The sequence below is a fragment of the Mobula birostris genome, chromosome 20 (assembly GCF_030028105.1).
Source record: "Mobula birostris isolate sMobBir1 chromosome 20, sMobBir1.hap1, whole genome shotgun sequence".
In the NCBI taxonomy this organism is placed as follows: Eukaryota; Metazoa; Chordata; class Chondrichthyes; order Myliobatiformes; family Myliobatidae; genus Mobula; species Mobula birostris.
The window spans coordinates 55,052,358-55,069,412 of record NC_092389.1 but is presented as its reverse complement, the minus strand read 5'-3'; the positions used below and the strand labels follow the sequence as shown (position 1 = coordinate 55,069,412).

The 17,055-nt window shown below is 46.4% G+C and overlaps 1 protein-coding gene across 1 annotated transcript; it reads right to left on the bottom strand.

The window, feature by feature from the left end:
• Nucleotides 1-274: 274 nt before the first annotated feature.
• Nucleotides 275-16,839, bottom strand: LOC140184974 (uncharacterized). The gene is made up of 4 exons (XM_072238213.1): nucleotides 16,815-16,839; nucleotides 11,315-13,962; nucleotides 2,932-3,067; nucleotides 275-1,498 (listed from the first exon to the last, which is right to left on the bottom strand). The coding sequence occupies exons 2-4, from the start codon at nucleotides 13,213-13,215 to the stop codon at nucleotides 485-487; spliced, it is 3,051 nt and encodes a 1,016-aa protein (XP_072094314.1). The 5' UTR covers nucleotides 13,216-13,962; nucleotides 16,815-16,839; the 3' UTR covers nucleotides 275-484.
• Nucleotides 16,840-17,055: the final 216 nt, after the last annotated feature.

Sequence of the window (17,055 nt, the reverse complement as noted above, 5' to 3'; positions counted from 1 at the left end):
ATGGCTCTCCTCACTGAAACCTCAAAGTCTCCGCTCCAACTTTGTCCACTCTAACATGGGCCACTCCTCTTGCTCCTGCCTAACATTAAGTTATTTTTGATAATAAATCCTGTACACTGATTGGCCACTGCTCAAAGCTTTAATAAATACCGTCCTGAGCCACTGCCATTAATACTCAATTGTCAAACCTGAGTGAATCACATCCTCTGAAGCTTCTGATCTCTCCGATTAACGATGGGTCAAAGCCCGGCAGGGTGACACAAGGATGAATGACTGATTGAAACCCATCCCACATTCAGAGCAGGTGACCACCCTCACCACAGTGTGAACCCGCCACTGTCTCTGCAGTGTGGATGAGTGTGTGAATGCCTTCCCACAGTCTGAGCAGGTCAACGTCCTCTCACTGCTGAAAACAGTCTGGTGTGTCGTTAGGTGAGATGTCTGAGTGAATCTCTTCCGACAATCTGAGGAAGGTGAACAGTTTCTACCCACTGTGAACTTGCTGATGTTTTTTCAATTGAGATGACTGAGTGAATGTCTTCCCACAGTCTGAGCAGGTGAATGGCCTCTCCCCAGTGTGAATGAACTGGTGTGTCAGTAATTGAGTGGAACTAGTGAATGCCTTCCCACATTCAGAGCAGGTGAATGGCCTCTCCCCAGTGTGAACTCTCTGGTGTGTCTGTAGCATGGATGACTGAGTGAATGTCTTCCCACAGTCTGAGCAGTTGAAAAGTTTCTCCCCAGTGTGAATTCGCTGATGTTCCTTCAATTGCGAAGACCGAGTGAATCCTTTCCCACATTCAGAGCAGGTGAACGGCTTCTCCCCAGTGTGAACTCGCTGATGCACTTTGAAGTCAGATGACCGAATGAATTCCTTCCCACAGACTGAGCAGGTGAATGGTTTCTCCCCAGTGTGAACTAATTGGTGTGTCAGTAGGTGAGAAGATCGAGTGAATCTCTTCCCACATTCGGAGCAGGTGAATAGCTTCTCCCCGGTATGAAGTCGTTGATGCACTTTCAAGTCCGATGACCGTGCAAATTCTTTTCCACAATCTGAGCAGGTGAATGGTTTCTCTCCAGTGTGAACGAGTTGATGTACTTTTAAGTCAGACGACCGTGTGAATCCCTTCCCACAAACTGAGCAGATGAATGGTTTCTCCCCAGTGTGAACAAACTGATGTTTCTTTAGTTGAACTGACTGAGTGAATCCCTTCCCACAGTCTGAGCAGGTGAATGGCTTCTCCCCAGTGTGAATTCGATAGTGCTTCACAAGTGTGGATGACTGAGTGAATCTCTTCCCACATTCAGAGCAGCAGAATGGTTTCTCTCCGGTGTGAACTCGCTGATGTACCTTCAGTTGAAATGACCGAGAAAATCCTTTCCCACAGTCTGAGCAGGTGAATGGCCTCTCCCCAGTGTGAACTCGCTGGTGCCTCTGAAGTGTGGATGAGTGAGTGAATCCCTTCCCGCAGTCTGAGCAGGTGAACGGCATCTTCTCAGTGTGAACCCGCTGGTGTTCATTCAGTGGAGATAACTGAGTGAATCCTTTCCCACATTCAGAGCTGGAAAATGACTTTTCCATGCTGTAAACTTGCTGGTGTCACTGTGGTGTGTTTGAGTGTGTAATTGCCGTCCCACACTCACAGCAGGTCAATATCTTCTGACTGCTGAATTTTTGGATATATCTTTCGCATCAATGACAGAATGAATTACTTCCCACAGTCAGAACAGGTGGAGCATCTCACTATGGTGTGAAATTGCTCATCTATCTTCAGGCTGGATGACTGAGCAGTTCCCCTCCTACACATAGAACAGGTGAAAGTCAGACATTTGAATTGCTTGTAGAATCAATACAGTTGAACTGATCTCCAGTGAACAAATGCTGGTGTGTTCTCAGCTCCCGGTTCCAGTGAATAACACTGAGTTACAACAGAAAACTTCATTTCAGACACAAAATACATTTCCAGTTTGGATGAGATACTTCTTCATCTCCAAGGATCGACAACAGATGTGTTGTTGTTGCAAAGACAATATTTGCTCACTCCTTAAATATCCATTCAGAGACAGCAAAACTGACGTGCTGCTGTGTTTGAGATCCCCATGCACAAGTGTTCTGGCATTTTAAACCTGTAAAAATATTTGCAAAAGATATCAGTGGATGAAGGACAATATTTCAAGTGAGATTTTAGTCTGTCATGAGCTCCAGCATCACAATGTTAGAAAGTTCACCTCAAGTTGGAGCCAAAGGGTTAGTAATGTACTGTAGATTTCTATGTTTATCTATGAACTCCTCATCTTCTAACTGGGCTATGATCAGGCATCCTAACTGACCAGAAAATTCTCTGATTGTATTCCTGTCTGGATGAGAATGGGCTATTTCTGCCCTCAATTAACCTGTGACTTGGCTCAATTTGTCTCTGTCCTTTGAAATTATTTCAAGTTCTGGTCATGTTCCACAACACTACAAAAAGCCTTTGTTACTACGTGTCTGATCCTGGAGATTTTCTAATTCCTCGGATCCCCTCTCCCGAGCTGATTGACAGAGATGAACCCATCGATGGCAATGCCAATTAATATGAAGGGGAGGGCAGCAGTTTTTCGAGTGTGGCACTTTTGTGATGTGAAAGTCAGAAGTCACTTGTCATCGAAGACAAACATGTTTCGTGTCCTTATTTACCCGGAGAAAACAAAAGCTGACGGAATGTGTCCCCCCCCCCCCCCCCACAATTCAGCACTAAATGACATTTTCACTGACTGGAAGGTAGACTATTCATCCGAGATTAACTTGAACTATATTTTTGTTCCGAGTTCTTAATCCTCGGATTGAAATAGCTGGAGCTTGGCAGTAGTTGGGAGATACATCCACCCACAGCATTTCCTCCGCCTGTACCGCGACAAGGCTGGCAATTTCACCCATGGCTGCCTCTTTACCCAGAATGCCGGAGGAACAGGAAACCTGTCTACTCGCTGTGCAATGATCCAGCGATGCGCATGCGCCGCAGGGCTGGCCGCGGCTGCAGCGCTCATCAGACGAAAGGTCCCTGGGGCTCGAGTACAGATTGTGGGGCTGAGAAAGAGGGAAAGCATCGGGGCTGCTGCGGAGTGTAGAACCAGACCTCTACGCATGCGCATTTGATCCCGAGTGGAAACTTCGTGACGGAAGCGTCATTTACAAACTCACTTGGAAGTGCGCAGACCTTGCCAAAAATAAAACGTAGAACTATAATAATAGAAACATAGAAACCCTACAGCATAATACAGGCCCTTCGCCCACAAAGTTGTGCCGAAAATGTCCCTACATTAGAAATTACGAGGCTTACCCAGAGCCCTCTATTTTTCTAAGCTCCATGTACCTATCCAAAAGTCTCTTAAAAGACCCTGTCGTATCCACCTCTACCACCGTTGCCGGCAGCCCATTCCACGCACTCACCACTCTCTGCGTAAAAAATTACCCCTGACAGCTCCTCTGTACCTACTCCCCAGCACCTTAAACCTGAGTCCTGATTAGATAGATATACTTTATTAATCCCGAGGGAAATTTGGTTTCGTTGCAGCTGCACCAACCAAGAATAGAGCGTAAATATAGCAATACAAAAACCATAAACAATCAAACAACAAAATGCAAACTATGCCAGATGGAAAATAAGTCCAGGACCAGTCTATTGGCTCAGGGTGTCTGACCCTCCACGGGAGGAGCTGCACGTTCGATGGCCAAAAGCAGGAACGATCTCCCGCGCCGCCCAGTGTTGTATCACGGTGGAATGTGGCAAAAGTCCAACAGTAAAAAGTTCAATATCCAGTCTGCAAACACGTTCCTCGATCGTAATATGCCCCGGATTGCACCACCTGTTGTTAACCAGATCAGTAAGCTCCCTATTCCTTAATGCTTACCGCTCTCAGAGCACTTCCGGTCAGCCGGAGCGGTATTACCCACGAACTCCTCTTTTCCAAAAGTCTCTGTTGTCTCGACCCGGTCCTCTTTCCTCGACTTTGTGATCCCCCTCTGCATCCTCTGCGTGTTTTCCTCCGGATTTCCGCCGCTCTGCTCGGTAAACCCGCCGGCATTAGCTGGTCCCTGGAATACACAATGCGACCTTGCTTCTGTCCCGCGTGTCGGGGTGTGACCATCTCCAGCGCTTAAAAAAAAAACAAATAAAACTCTCTCTACCAGCATGTTAGAGAGGGTGCAGCTTCGACGTGTTACCGTGAGAAAAAGAATACAAAAAATAACGTAAATTAAAAAGTAAGAAGAAGAAAGTAAGAATAGATCGGAACGGCTGTACCAGGCTGTATGCACGACCGGCGCATGCGCACTCTTGTGGCAACCATTTCAGCCCTGGGAAAAGCCTCTGACTATCCACATGATCAATGCCTCCAATCATCTTATATACCACTATCAGGTCACCTCTCATCTTCCGTCGCTCCAAGGTGAAAAGGCCGAATTCACTCAACCTATTCTCATTAGGTATGCTCTCCAATCCAGGCAAATCTTTGTAAATCTCCTCTGCACCCTTTCTATGGCTTCTGCATCCTTCCTGTTGGGAGGCGACCAGAACTGAGCACAGTACTCCAAATGGGGTCTGACCAGGGTCCTATATAGCTGCAACATTACCTCTCGGATCCTAAATTCAATCCCACAATTGATGAAGGCCAATACACTGTACGCCTTCTTAACCAGAGAGTCAACCTGCACAGCTGCTTTGGGCGTCCTATGGACTCGGACCCCAAGATCCCTCTCATCCTCCACACTGCCAAGAGTCTTACCATTAATACTATATTCTGCCATCATATTTGACCTATCAAAATCAACCACTTCACACGTATCTGGGTTGAACTCCATCTGCCATTTCTCAGCCCAGTTTTGCATCCTATCAATGTCCCGCTGTAACCTCTGACAGCCCTCCACACTATCCACAACACCTCCAACCTTTGTGTCATCAACAGACTTTCTAACCCATCCCTCCACATCCTCATTAGGTCATTTATAAAAATCACGAAGAGTAAGGGTCTCAGAACAGATCCCTGAGGCACACCACTCGTGACCAAGCTCCATGCAGATTATGACCCGTCTACAGCCACTTTTTGCCTTCTGTGGGCAAGCCAGTTCTGGATCCACAAAGCAATGTCCCCTTGGATCCATTATCTCCTTACTTTCTCAATAAGCCTTGCATGGGGTACCTTATCAAATGCCTTGCTGAAATCCATATACACGACATCTACTGCTCTTCCTTCATCAATGCGATCAGTCACATCCTCAAAAAATTCAATCAGGCTCGTAAGGCACGACCTGCCCTTGACAACACCATGCTGACTATTCCTAATAATATTATACCTCTCCAAATGTTCATAAATCCTGCCTCTTAGGATCTTCTCCATCAACTTACCAACCACTAAGGTAAGGCTCACTGGTCTGTAATTTCCTGGGCTATCTCTACTCCCTTTCTTGAATAAAGGAACAACATCTGCAACCCTCCAATCCTCCTGAACCTCTCCCGTCCCCATTGATGATGCAAAGATCATCGCCAGAGGCTCAGCAATCTCCTCCCTCGCCTCCCACAGCAGCCTGGGGTACATCTCATCCGGTCCCGGCGACTTATCCAACTTGATGCTTTCCAAAAGCTCCAGCACATCCTCTTTCTTAATATCTACATGCTCAAGCTTTTCAGTCTGCTGAAAGTCATCAATACAGTCACCAAGATCCTTTTCCATAGTGAATACTGAAGTAAAATATTCATTAAGTACTTCCGCTATTTCCTCTGGTTCTATACACACTTTCCCACTGTCACACATGATAGGTCCTAATCTTTCACATCTTATCCTCTTGCCCTTCACATACTTGGGGTACCTTGGGGTTTTCCATAATCCTGCCCGCCAAGGCCTTCTCATGGTCCCTTCTGGCTCTCCTAATTTCCTTCTTAAACTCCTTCCTATTAGCCTTATAATCTTCTCGATCTCTAACATTACCTAGCTCTCTGAACCTTTTGTAAGCTTTTTTCTTTCTTCTTGACTAGATTTATTACAGCCTCTGTACACCACGGTTCCTGTACCCTATCATAACTTCTTGTCTCATTGGAACGTTCCCATGCAGAATCCCACACAAATATCCCCTGAACAGTTGCCACATTTCTTCCATACTTTTCCCTAAGAACATCAGTTTCCAATTTCCTGCCTAATAGCCTTATAATTTTCCTTACTCCAATTAAACGCTTTCTAACTTCTCTGTTCCTATCTCTCTCCAATGCTATTCTAAAGGAGATAGAATTATCATCAGTGTTAACTAGGGGGCCGTGCACAATCCTGATTTGATGGAGACAGACGTGAAGAAGCACGGAGGAACACCCGGAGAAACTTCTGAAATGCCCGCTTCACTGCCGCTGCTACTGTGTGATCGAGAATCTCCGGAGGGAAAGGCCCCACATCCTCGGCTTTGCCTATTGCCTGTTGCTGGGGCCGGGGTCAAAGCGCTCGGCAGAGATGGTGCTCGGTGTCGGAGAGCTGGTCGGAGGCTCGGAGTTTTCGTACGGACTCGGAGTCAGACTGTGGTCAGATGCTTCCAGGATGCTGCATCAGCAAGTTTGCGGCACTGGAGGTTCACCGTCCGCGTGAGATGATGGGACTTTGAGATTTTTTACCGTGCCCATGGTCTGTTCTTATCAAATTACGATATTGCTTTGCACTGTTGAAACTATATGTTACAATTATATGTTTTTTGTCAGTTTTTCAGTCGGTTTGTCATGTGTTTCTGTGATATCATTCTGGAAAAACATTGTATCACTTCTTAATGCATGCATTACTAAATGACAATGAAAGAGGACTGCATGTCCCCATAATCGAAATCTAAAATCACTATCTGCAAAATGCTCTCCCACTGAGATCTGACAGCTGACCAGGTTCTTTTCCCAATACCAAATCAAGTACAGCCTCTCCTCTTATAGGCTTATCTACAAATTGAGTCAAGAAACCTTCCTGCTCAGACCTAACACCCCATCTAAACCCCTTGCTCTAGGGAGATGTCAATCGATATTTGGGAAATTAAAATCTCCCATCATGACAACTCTGTTATTATTACACCTTGCTAGGATCTGTTTCCCTATCTGCCCCTCGATATCCCTGTTACTATTGGGCGGCTTATAAAAAATACCCAGTGAAGTTATTGACCCTTTCGTGTTGCTAACCTCCCCCCACAGACACTGTACCAATAATGTACCAGTTCAGACCTTCACTGAGACCATTTCTCATAAGTACATGTTTTACACACAAAACATTGAAAAGTTCAACGTAAATTTATTATCAAAATGTGTTAACCAGATGCTATCAAACAATTCATTTTCTTGTTGGTAAGGCAAATCAATGCCCACCCCCAGCCTGGGGTAGGGAATGGGACCAATTCCAGAGGGGGACGGTTGGGTGAGTCTGAGACTTTGTGAATGAGCCCTAACACCATCTTCCTCATTCCCCTTATCCCTCCTCACTCCCCTCCCTCACACTCCACTGCATATGTTTGTGTGTGTGTGTGTGTGTGTGTGTGTGTGTGTGTGTGAGAGAGAGAGAGAGAGAGAGAGAGACCTGTCTGCCCACTTCACCCTCCAGCAACGATGTCCCCTCTTCCGCCAATGCACTCAAACTCCTGTACATACAGTAATCCTTGCGGGATCAAATGATCCAATAACATTATGCCCTCCCTCCTGCACCAAATCCTTAGACACATGTTAAATTGTAAAATCTTCCTATTCTTGGCATGTGGCACAGATGACAGACCTTTGGTCACAGCCCTGGACGAGCTGCCCTTTAACTTAGCACCTCACTCCCTGAACTCCCTTTGCAGAACCTTGTTACTCTACCAGCCCATATCATTGGTACCCACATAGATCACGACCTTCACTGTTCACCCTCCTGAGCAAAGCTGAGTGCTCGGCCGGAGATAACCCAGACCTGGAGCACACAGGAAGCTACATACCATCCTGGAATCTCATTCTTACCCACGGAACATTCAGTAAGTTCCCTTAGCTAATGATTCACCAATGACCACAGCTCACCTCTTCTCCACCCTTCCTTTCTCAGTTTCAGGGCCAGACTAAGTGTCAGAGACCCTCCTGCTGTGACCTTCCTTTGCCAGGTCATCCCACTGTCTCTAACTGTGACCAAAGTGATATATGTGTTGTTCAGGGGGATGGACACAGGGGTACACTGCACTTGCTGTTCCCCCACCCCACTTTCTGCTTTGCGACTGTCACTCAGTTTCCTGTGGCGTACAGCCAGGTTACAACTACCTCTCTATATGTCCGACCTATCACCCCTTCGGCCTCCCGAGTGATCTGGAGTTCATCCAGTTCCAGCTCCCACTCCTTAATGTGGATTATTCGGAGCTGAAGCTGGATGCCCTTCTCACAGGTGTAGTTATCAGGGACACAGGAGGGTCTCCTGCCTTCCCACATCCCGCAAGAGGAGCTTTCCACTATCCTGCCTGGCATCTTGACTGTTCTAACTGAGCAAATGTGAGGAAGGGGGCAAAAACACTTCCACCTCCAGTATAATGTTGCCTTCTCTGTGCGAAGGCTGTCCTGACTGAACCCTCAAAGAGGTAAAGCCTCAAAGTCTCCACTCCAACTCTGCCCAGTCCAGCATCGGTCACTCCATTTGCTGCTGCCTGACTGTTGATTGGCCCCTGGTGAAAGCTCAAAAATAACCTGCCCTGAAACCACTGCCTTTAATGCTCAGCTGGCGAACTTGAGTGAATTCCGTCCTCTCAAGCTTCTGATCTCTCCGATTAACAATGGGTCAAAGCCCGGCAGAGTGACACAAGGATGAATGACTGATTGAAACCCATCCCACATTCAGAGCAGGTGACCACCCTCACCACAGTGTGAACCCGCCACTGTCTCTGCAGTGTGGATGAGAGTGTGAATGCCTTCCCACAGTCTGAGCAGGTCAACGTCCTCTCACTGCTGAAAACAGTCTGGTGTGTAGTCAGGCGAGATAAAAGTGTGAATTCATTCCCAGTTGGAACAGGTGAACGGTTTCTACCCAGTGTGAACTCGCTGATGTTCATTCAGTTGAGATGACTGAGTGAATTCCTTCCCGCAGTCTGAGCAGTTGTACAGTTTCTCCCCTGTGTATACGTGCAGAGTTCATTCAATACCGGATGACGGGCGAGACCTCTCTCAGAAAGGGGTGTCCTTGGTCGCTCCAATAGTGTTGTAAGTAATCCTGGAGTAACAAACATCAGCCTCATCGGTCCAAAATGCATTTTCATGTCCCAGCATCTTCTCAGTTAAGTTTAATTTCCATTCCTCAGACCTTCCGGCAAGTTCAGGGGTTCCTGTCCTCCAAAACGCAGCAAGACAGGTTTGGAGAGGGTGCACCACACAGAGCTGTATTTGAGTGCTCGCAGCATAAGAAATAAAGTGGATGGTCTTGAAATTCAGCTAGATTAGCAATATGACGTTGTGGCCAAACCTGAAACTTGGCTAAAGGATGGCTGCCACTGGGTAAAATAGAGTTGAGAATAGATATACGACCAATAGAAAATGATACAGGCGATGTTGTGATGGGAGATAGGGATGGCAGAGGAACTGAATGCGTATTTTGCATGATTCTTCACGGTGGAAGACATCTGCAGTACTGAGTATCGGACATTCAAGAGTGTCAGGAGAGTGAAGCACATGCAGTGAAAGTTACAGCTGAGAAGGTGCTCAGGAAGGTTAAAGGTCTGAGGGTGGATAAATCTCCTGGATCTGAGGGTGGATAAATCTCCTGGACCTGATGGAATGCACCTTCAGGTTCTGAAGGAAATAGCTGGAGAGATTTTGTAGGCATTACTAAAGATCTTTCAAGAATCGATAGATTCTGGCATAGTACCTGATGACTGGAAAATTACAAATGTTACTCTGCTATTTAAGAAGGGTGGGGGGCAGCAGAAAAGAAACTACAGACCTGAAAGCCTGACTTCAGTGGTTGGGAAGTTGCTGGAATCGATTGTTATGGATGAGATTACGGAGTACCGGGAGGCACATGACAAGATAGGCCAAAGCCTGCGTGGTTTCCTGAAAGGAAAATCCTGCCTTACTAACCTACTGCAATTCTTTGTGGAAATTACAAGTTGGGTAGACAAAGGGGATGTAGTAGATGTGGTATACTTGGATTTTCAGGGGCCTTTGAAAGGTGCTGCACATGTGGCTGCTTAGCAAGATAAATCCCATGGAGTTAGAGGGAATTTACTACCATGGTTGGAGCATTGGCTGATCAACAGAAAACAGAGTGGGAATAAAGGGATCCTATTCTGGCTGGCTGCCGGTTACCAATGGAGTTCCACTGTAGGCGGTGTTGAGACCACTGCTTTTTACGATGTATGTCAATGACTCGGACTGTTGGATTAATGGATCTGTGGAAAAATTTGCCGATGATACAAAGGTAGGTGGACGAGCAGGTAGTGCTGAGGAAACAGAGTGCTGGCAGAGAGATTTAGATAGTTTCAGGGAATGGACCAAATACAATGTTGGAAAGTGTATGGTCATGCATATTGGTGAAAGAAATAAACAGGCAGACAATTACTTAGATTGGGAGAGAATTGAAAATGCAGAGCTGGAAAGAAACTTGGAAGTCCTTGTGCAGGATACCCTAAAGGTTAACCTCCAGGCTGAGTCGGTGGTGAAGAAGGTGAATGCAATGGTGGCATTCATTTCTCGAGGTACAGAATATAAGAGCAGGGATGTGATGTTGAGGCTCTATAAGGCACTCGTGAGACCACACTTGGAGTATTGTGAGCAGTTTTGGGTTCCTTATTTTAGAATGGATATACTGACATTGCAGGGGGTTCAGAGAAGATTCATAAGAATGATTCCAGGAATGAAAGAGTTACCATACGAGAAGCATCTGTCTTCTCTTGGGCTGTATTCCCCGGAGTTCAGGAGAACAGTGGTCAGAAGGGGAATCTCATTGAAACATTCTGAATGTTAAAAGCTCTGAACAGATTAGATATGGGAAAGTTATTCTCCATGGGAGGGGAGTCTATGACAAGAGGGCACAACTTCAGGATTGGAGGACATCCGTTTAGAACGGAGATGAGGAGAACTTACTTTTCTCAGACGGTGGTATATTTGTGGAATTTGTTGCCACAATCAACTGTGGAGGCCAAGTCATTTGGCGCATATAAGGCAGAGAGAGATAGGTTCTTGATTAGCCAGGGCATCAAAGGGTATGGGGAGAAGGCAGGGGAGTGGGGATGACTGGAAAGAATTGGATCAGCCCATGACTGAATGGTGGAGCAGCCTTGAAAGGCCGAATGGCCTACTTCTGCTCCTATATCTTATAGTCTTAATTGAGTTGTCTAAGTGAATTCTTTCCCACATTCAGAACAGGTGAGTGGCACCCCCCAGTGTGAATTCGCTGATGTATTTTAAACTCAGACGACCGAGTGAATTCCTTCCCACAATCTGAGCAGGTGAGGAGTTTCTCCCTCGTGTGAATTCGGTAGTGGCTCACAAGTTTGGATGACAGAGTGAATCCCTTCCCACATTCAGAGCAGCTGAATGGTCTCTCCCCAGTGTGTTCTCGCTGATGTACCTTCAGTTGAAATGACCGAGCAAAACCCTTCCCACATTCAGAGCATCTGAATGGCCTCTCCTGAGTGTGAACAAACTGATGTTTCTTGAGTTGAGATGACTCAATGAATCCCTTCCCACATTCAGAACACGTGAATGGCCTCTCCCCAGTGTGAACTCGCTGATGTACCTTCAGTCGAGATGACCCAGTGAATCTTTTCCCACATTCAGAGCAGCTGAATGGTTTCTCCCCAGTGTGAACTCGCTGATGTAGCTTCAGTTGACATGACCGAGTGAATCCCTTACCACATTCAGAGCAGCTGAAAGGTTTCTCCCCAGTGTGGAATCGCTGATGCACCTTCAGTTGAGATGACCGAGTGAATCCCTTCCCACAAACTGAGCAAGTGAATGGCCATTCCCCAGTGTGGAGTCGCTGATGTTCCTTCAGTTGAGCTGAATGGGTGAATCCCATCCCACATTCAGAGCAGATGAATGGTTTCTCCCCAGTGTGATCTAACTGGTGTGTCAGTAGTTGAGAATGCCGAATGAATCCTTTCCCACAGTCTGAGCAGGTGAACGGCCTCTCCGCAGTGTGAACAAACTGATGTTCTTTCAGCTGACTTGAATAGGTGAATCCCTTCCCACATTGTGAGCAGATGAATGGTTTCTCCCCAGTGTGAATTCGCTGGTGTTTCAAGAGCTGAGATGAAGAAATGAATCCTTTCCCACATTCAGAGCAGCTGAACGGCCTCTCCCCAGTGTGAACTCGCTGATGTATCTTCAGTTGAGATGACCGAGAAAATACCTTTCTACATTCAGAGCAAGTGAATGGCTTCTCCCCAGTGTGGACTTGCTGATGTTCCTTCAGTTGACATTGCCAAGTGAATCCCTTCCCACATTCAGAGCATGTGAATGGTTTCTCCCCAGTGTGATCTAACTGGTGTGTCAGCAGATGAGAATGCCAAATGAATCCTTTCCCACAATCTGAGCAGGTGAACGGTCTCTCCGCAGTGTGAACAAACTGATGTTCTTTCAGATGAGCTGAATCGGTGAATCCCTTCCCACATTCAGAGCAGATGAATGGTTTCACCCCAGTGTGAATTTGCTGGTGTTTCAAGAGCTGAGATGAATGAATGAATCCTTTCCCACATTCAGAGCAGCTGAATGGCTTCTCCCCAGTGTGAACTCGCTGATGTACCTTCAGTTCAGATGACCGAGCAAATCCCTTCCCACATTCAGAGCAAGTGAACGGCTTTTCCCCAGTGTGAACTCGCTGGTGTCTCTGTCGATTGGACGAGTGAGTGAATCCCTTCCCACAGTCTGAGCAGGTGAATAGCCTCTCCTTAGTGTGAACTCGCCGATGACTCTGTAGTGCAGAAAAGCGAATGAATCCCTTCCCACAGTCTGAGCAGATGAATGGCCTCTCCCCAGTGTGAAGTCGCTGGTGTGTCTGGAGTTGAGAACGCTGATTGAATCCCTTCCCACAGACTGAGCAGGTGAATGGTCTCTCCCCAGTGTGAACTAACTGATGTTGTAGCAGGTCGTTTGACTGAATGAATCCCTTCCCACAGTCTGAGCAGGTGAATGGCCTCTTCCCAGTGTGAACTCGCTGGTGCCTATGTAGTGTGGACGATTGAGTGAATCCCTTCCCACAGTCTGAGCAGGTGAACGGCATCTTTTCTGTGTGAACGAGCTGGTGTTCATTCAGTTGAGATGATTGAGTGAATCCTTCCCCACATTCAGAGCAGGCGAATGGCTTCTCCTCGGTGTGAACTCGCTGGTGTCACTGTGTTGTGGTTGAGTGTGTGAATGCCTTCCCACCGTCCGAGCAGGTCAATGTCCTCTCACTGGTGAATTTTCTGATATACCTTTAGCATCAATAACAGAATGGCTTCCCGCTTGCAGAACAGGTGGAGCATCTCACTATGGTGTGAACTTGCTGACGTATCTTCAGACTGGATGACTGAGTGGTTCCCCTCCCTCACACAGAGCGGGTGAATGGCCTCTCTCCACTGTGAACTCACTGGCGTGTCTGCGGGTAGCCTGTGAGTGAATCTCTTTCCACACTGAGAGAAGGAGAATGATATCTACTGCGAACAATTCTCTGGCAATTCAGAAAGTCAGATGTTTGAATGCCTTGTACGATTGATGCAGTTGAAGAACTGATCTCCAGTGAACATATGCTGGAGTGTTCTCAGCTCCCGGTTCCAGTGAATTTCACAGAGTAGAAACAGAAAACTTCATCTCAGAGACAGAATACATTACCAGGTGGGATGAGATATTTCTTCACCTCCAAGAATCAACACCAGATGTGCTGGTGTTGCAAAGAATAAATTTGGTCGCTCCTTAAATATCCAGACAGCAAAACTGATTTGTTGTTGTGTTTGAGATTTCCGTACACAAGTGTTCTGCCATTTCAAACCTGTGAAAATATTTGCAAAAGACATCAATGGGTGAAGGACAATATTTCAGGAGAGATTTCAGTCTGCGGTGAGAACATAAGAAATAGGAGCAGGAGTTGGCCATCTGGCCCTTTGAGCCTGATCTGCCATTGAATAAGATCATGGCTGATCTGGCCATGGACTCATCTCCACTGACCTGCCTTTTCCCCATAACCCTTAATTCCCCAACTACGCAAAAATCTATCCAATCTTGTCTTAAATATATTTACTGAGGTAGCCTCCACTCCTTCATTAGGCAGAGAAATCTGCAGATTCACCACTCTCTGGGAAAAGCAGTTCCTCCTCATCTCCATCCCAACTTCCCCCAAATCTTGAGGCAATGTCCTCTAGTTCTAGTCTCATCTACCAGTGGGAACAACTTTCCTGCCTCTGTCTTATCTATTCCTTCCATAATTTTACATGTTTCTATATGATATCCTGGCATCACAATTTTACCAACTTCAACACAAGTTGGGGGTACTCAACCCCAGGATACTGTGGGAAGTGAGGGAGGAAATTGCTGCGCCTCTGGCGATGATCTTTGCACATCAATAGGGAGAGGAAAAGTACCAGAGGATTAGAAGACATTCTTCCCTTTACAAAAAAGGGAGTAGAGACAAGCCAGGAAATTACAGACCAGTGGTTCTTACTTCAGTGGAGGGCAAGTTGTTGGAGAAGTTCCTGAGAGGCAGGATTTATGAGCATTTGTAGAAGCATAATCTGACGTGGGATAGTCAGCATGGCTCTGTCTAGGGCAGATCATGCCTTACAAACCTGACTGAATTCTTTGAGGATGTAACAAAACACACTGATGAAGGTAGAGCATTGGATGTAGTGTACATGGCTTTCAGTAAGACTTTTGATAAGATTCCTCATGCGAGGCTCATTCAGAAAGTAATGAGGCAAGGATCCAAGTAGACCTTGCTTTGTGGATCCAGAATTGGCTTGCCCACAGAAGCCAAAGGTGACTGTAGATGGTTTGTATCCTGCATGGAGGATGGTGACCAGTGGTGTTCCACAGGGATGTATTCTGAGACTCCTTCTCTTTGTGATGTTTATAAATGATCTTGATGAGGAAGGAGAAGGGTGCTGATGACACAAAAGTTGAGGGTGTTGTGAAGAGTCTGGACAGTTCTCCAGAGGTTACAGCAGGATGCAGATAGGATGCAGAACTGGCAGATGGAGTTCAGCCCAGATAAGGGTGCTGTGGTTCATTTTGGTACATCACATTTGAAGACAGAATACAATATTATGTTGGGACTATTGACAATGTGGTGGATCAGTGACATCTTGTGGTCCATGTCAGTTTTACACTCAAAGCTGCAGTGCTGATTGACATTGTTGTGAAGAAGGCCTTCATCAACCATGGAACTGAGTTCAAGATCGGTAAGGTAATGTTACAGCTATATAAGACTTTCTTAAAACCCACACAGTACAGTTACCTCATTACAGGACGGATGTGGATACTATGGAAAGACTGCAGAGGAGATTTACAAGGATGTTACATGGAATGGAGAACATGCCTTATGAGAATAGTTTGAGTGAACTTTGGAGCGACGGAAGATGAGAGGTGACCTGACAGATGTGCAAAAGATGATGAAAGGCATTGATCGTGTGGATAGCCAGAGACATTTTTCCTAAGGCTGAATTGGCAAACACGAGGGGCATAGTTTTAAGGTGTTGGAAGTAGGGTCAAAGGGGATGTCAGAGGTAGGTTTTTCACACAGACAGTAGTAGGTGCATGGGATGCACTGCCAGCGATGATGGTAGAGGCAGATACCATAGAGTCTTTTGACAGATATGTACATGGAGCTCAGAAAATCAGAGTGCAACGTGGTTGGGAAATCCAAAGCAGTTTCTAGAATAGGTTACATGGATGACACAACATTGTGGGCCGAAGGGCCTGTAATATATTGTAGATTTCTATTTCAATACGCAATCATCTTCTAACAAGGCACAGATCAGACATTCTGACTGACCATCAAATTCTCTGACTGTATTCCTGTCTGTGTGAGAATGGGCTATTTCTGACTTCAGTCAACCTAAAACTTGGCTCAATATGTCTCGGTCATTTGGTATTATTTCAAGTTCTGGTCATGCTCCACAACACTACAAAGAGCACTTGTTTCCACATGTATGATCTTGGAGATTTACTAATTATTTGGATCGCCTCCCACCAGCTGATTGACAGTGAGGAACCCATCGATGGCAATGCCAATTAATATAAAGTGGAGGGCAGTGGCTATTCTCATTGGACTGCGGCACTTTTGTGATATAAAAGCCACAAGTCACTTGTCATCGAGGCAAAGGTGTTTCATATCGTTATTTACTCGGAGAGAACTAAATCTGACGGAAGGTTTTATTTCCATACAGCTCTAATTGACATTCTCACTGACTGGAAGGTAAACTCTTCAACCGAGATTAACTGGGAACTATATTTTTGTTCCGAGTTACTAATCCTCGGATTTACATAGCTGAAACACGGCAGTGTTTGGGAGATACATTCGCTCCCATTTCCTTCGACTGTACGGGAACAACGCTTGGTAGTATCATCCATGGCTGCCTCTTTACCCAGAAGGCCCCACGATCGAGAAACCTAACTGTCAGCCACCGAACAATAAAGCGATGCGCATGCGCTACAGAAACGGCGGCGGCCCAGCGCTCATCAGCCGAAAGCCTGGCGGCACTGGGTACGGATCGTGGGGCTGAGAAAGAGGGAACGGACCGGGACTGTCCTGGGGTGCAGGACCAGTGCGCCAGGAGCTCACAGTAATAGCCAGTCAATCACGTTTCAGACGCCGCTGATTAATTCCCCACCGGAGACCCCTCCTACCTGCGGCCGGTCTTTGTGAGCCTCTCGTCTACTGAGCGCATGCGTGATATTTGGGCTTACCTCATACCTCTGCGCATGCGCGTGTGAGCAAACGGAAGAAAATCTGCAGATGCCGAAATCCAAAACAACAGACGGAAAATGCTGGAGGAAAGTCAAGGAGGCAGACAGCAACTATGCAGAGAAGTGAACAGTCGGCCTTTCAGACCCAGACCCTTCTTCAGCACTGGAAAGGAAGGGAGGG

Coding starts and splice junctions, on each gene's coding strand:
- LOC140184974 (XM_072238213.1), bottom strand. CDS start 13,215: ATGCCGTTCACCTGCTCAGACTGTGGGAAGGGATTCACTCAATCGTCC. Junction 3,068..11,314: donor TCACTTAGACAACTCAATTA/AGACTATAAGAT, acceptor CCTCTTTCTCAG/CCCCACAATCTGTACTCGAG. Junction 1,499..2,931: donor CTGTTCCTCCGGCATTCTGG/GTAAAGAGGCAG, acceptor CGGGTTCACACT/GAGAAGATGCCGTTCACCTG.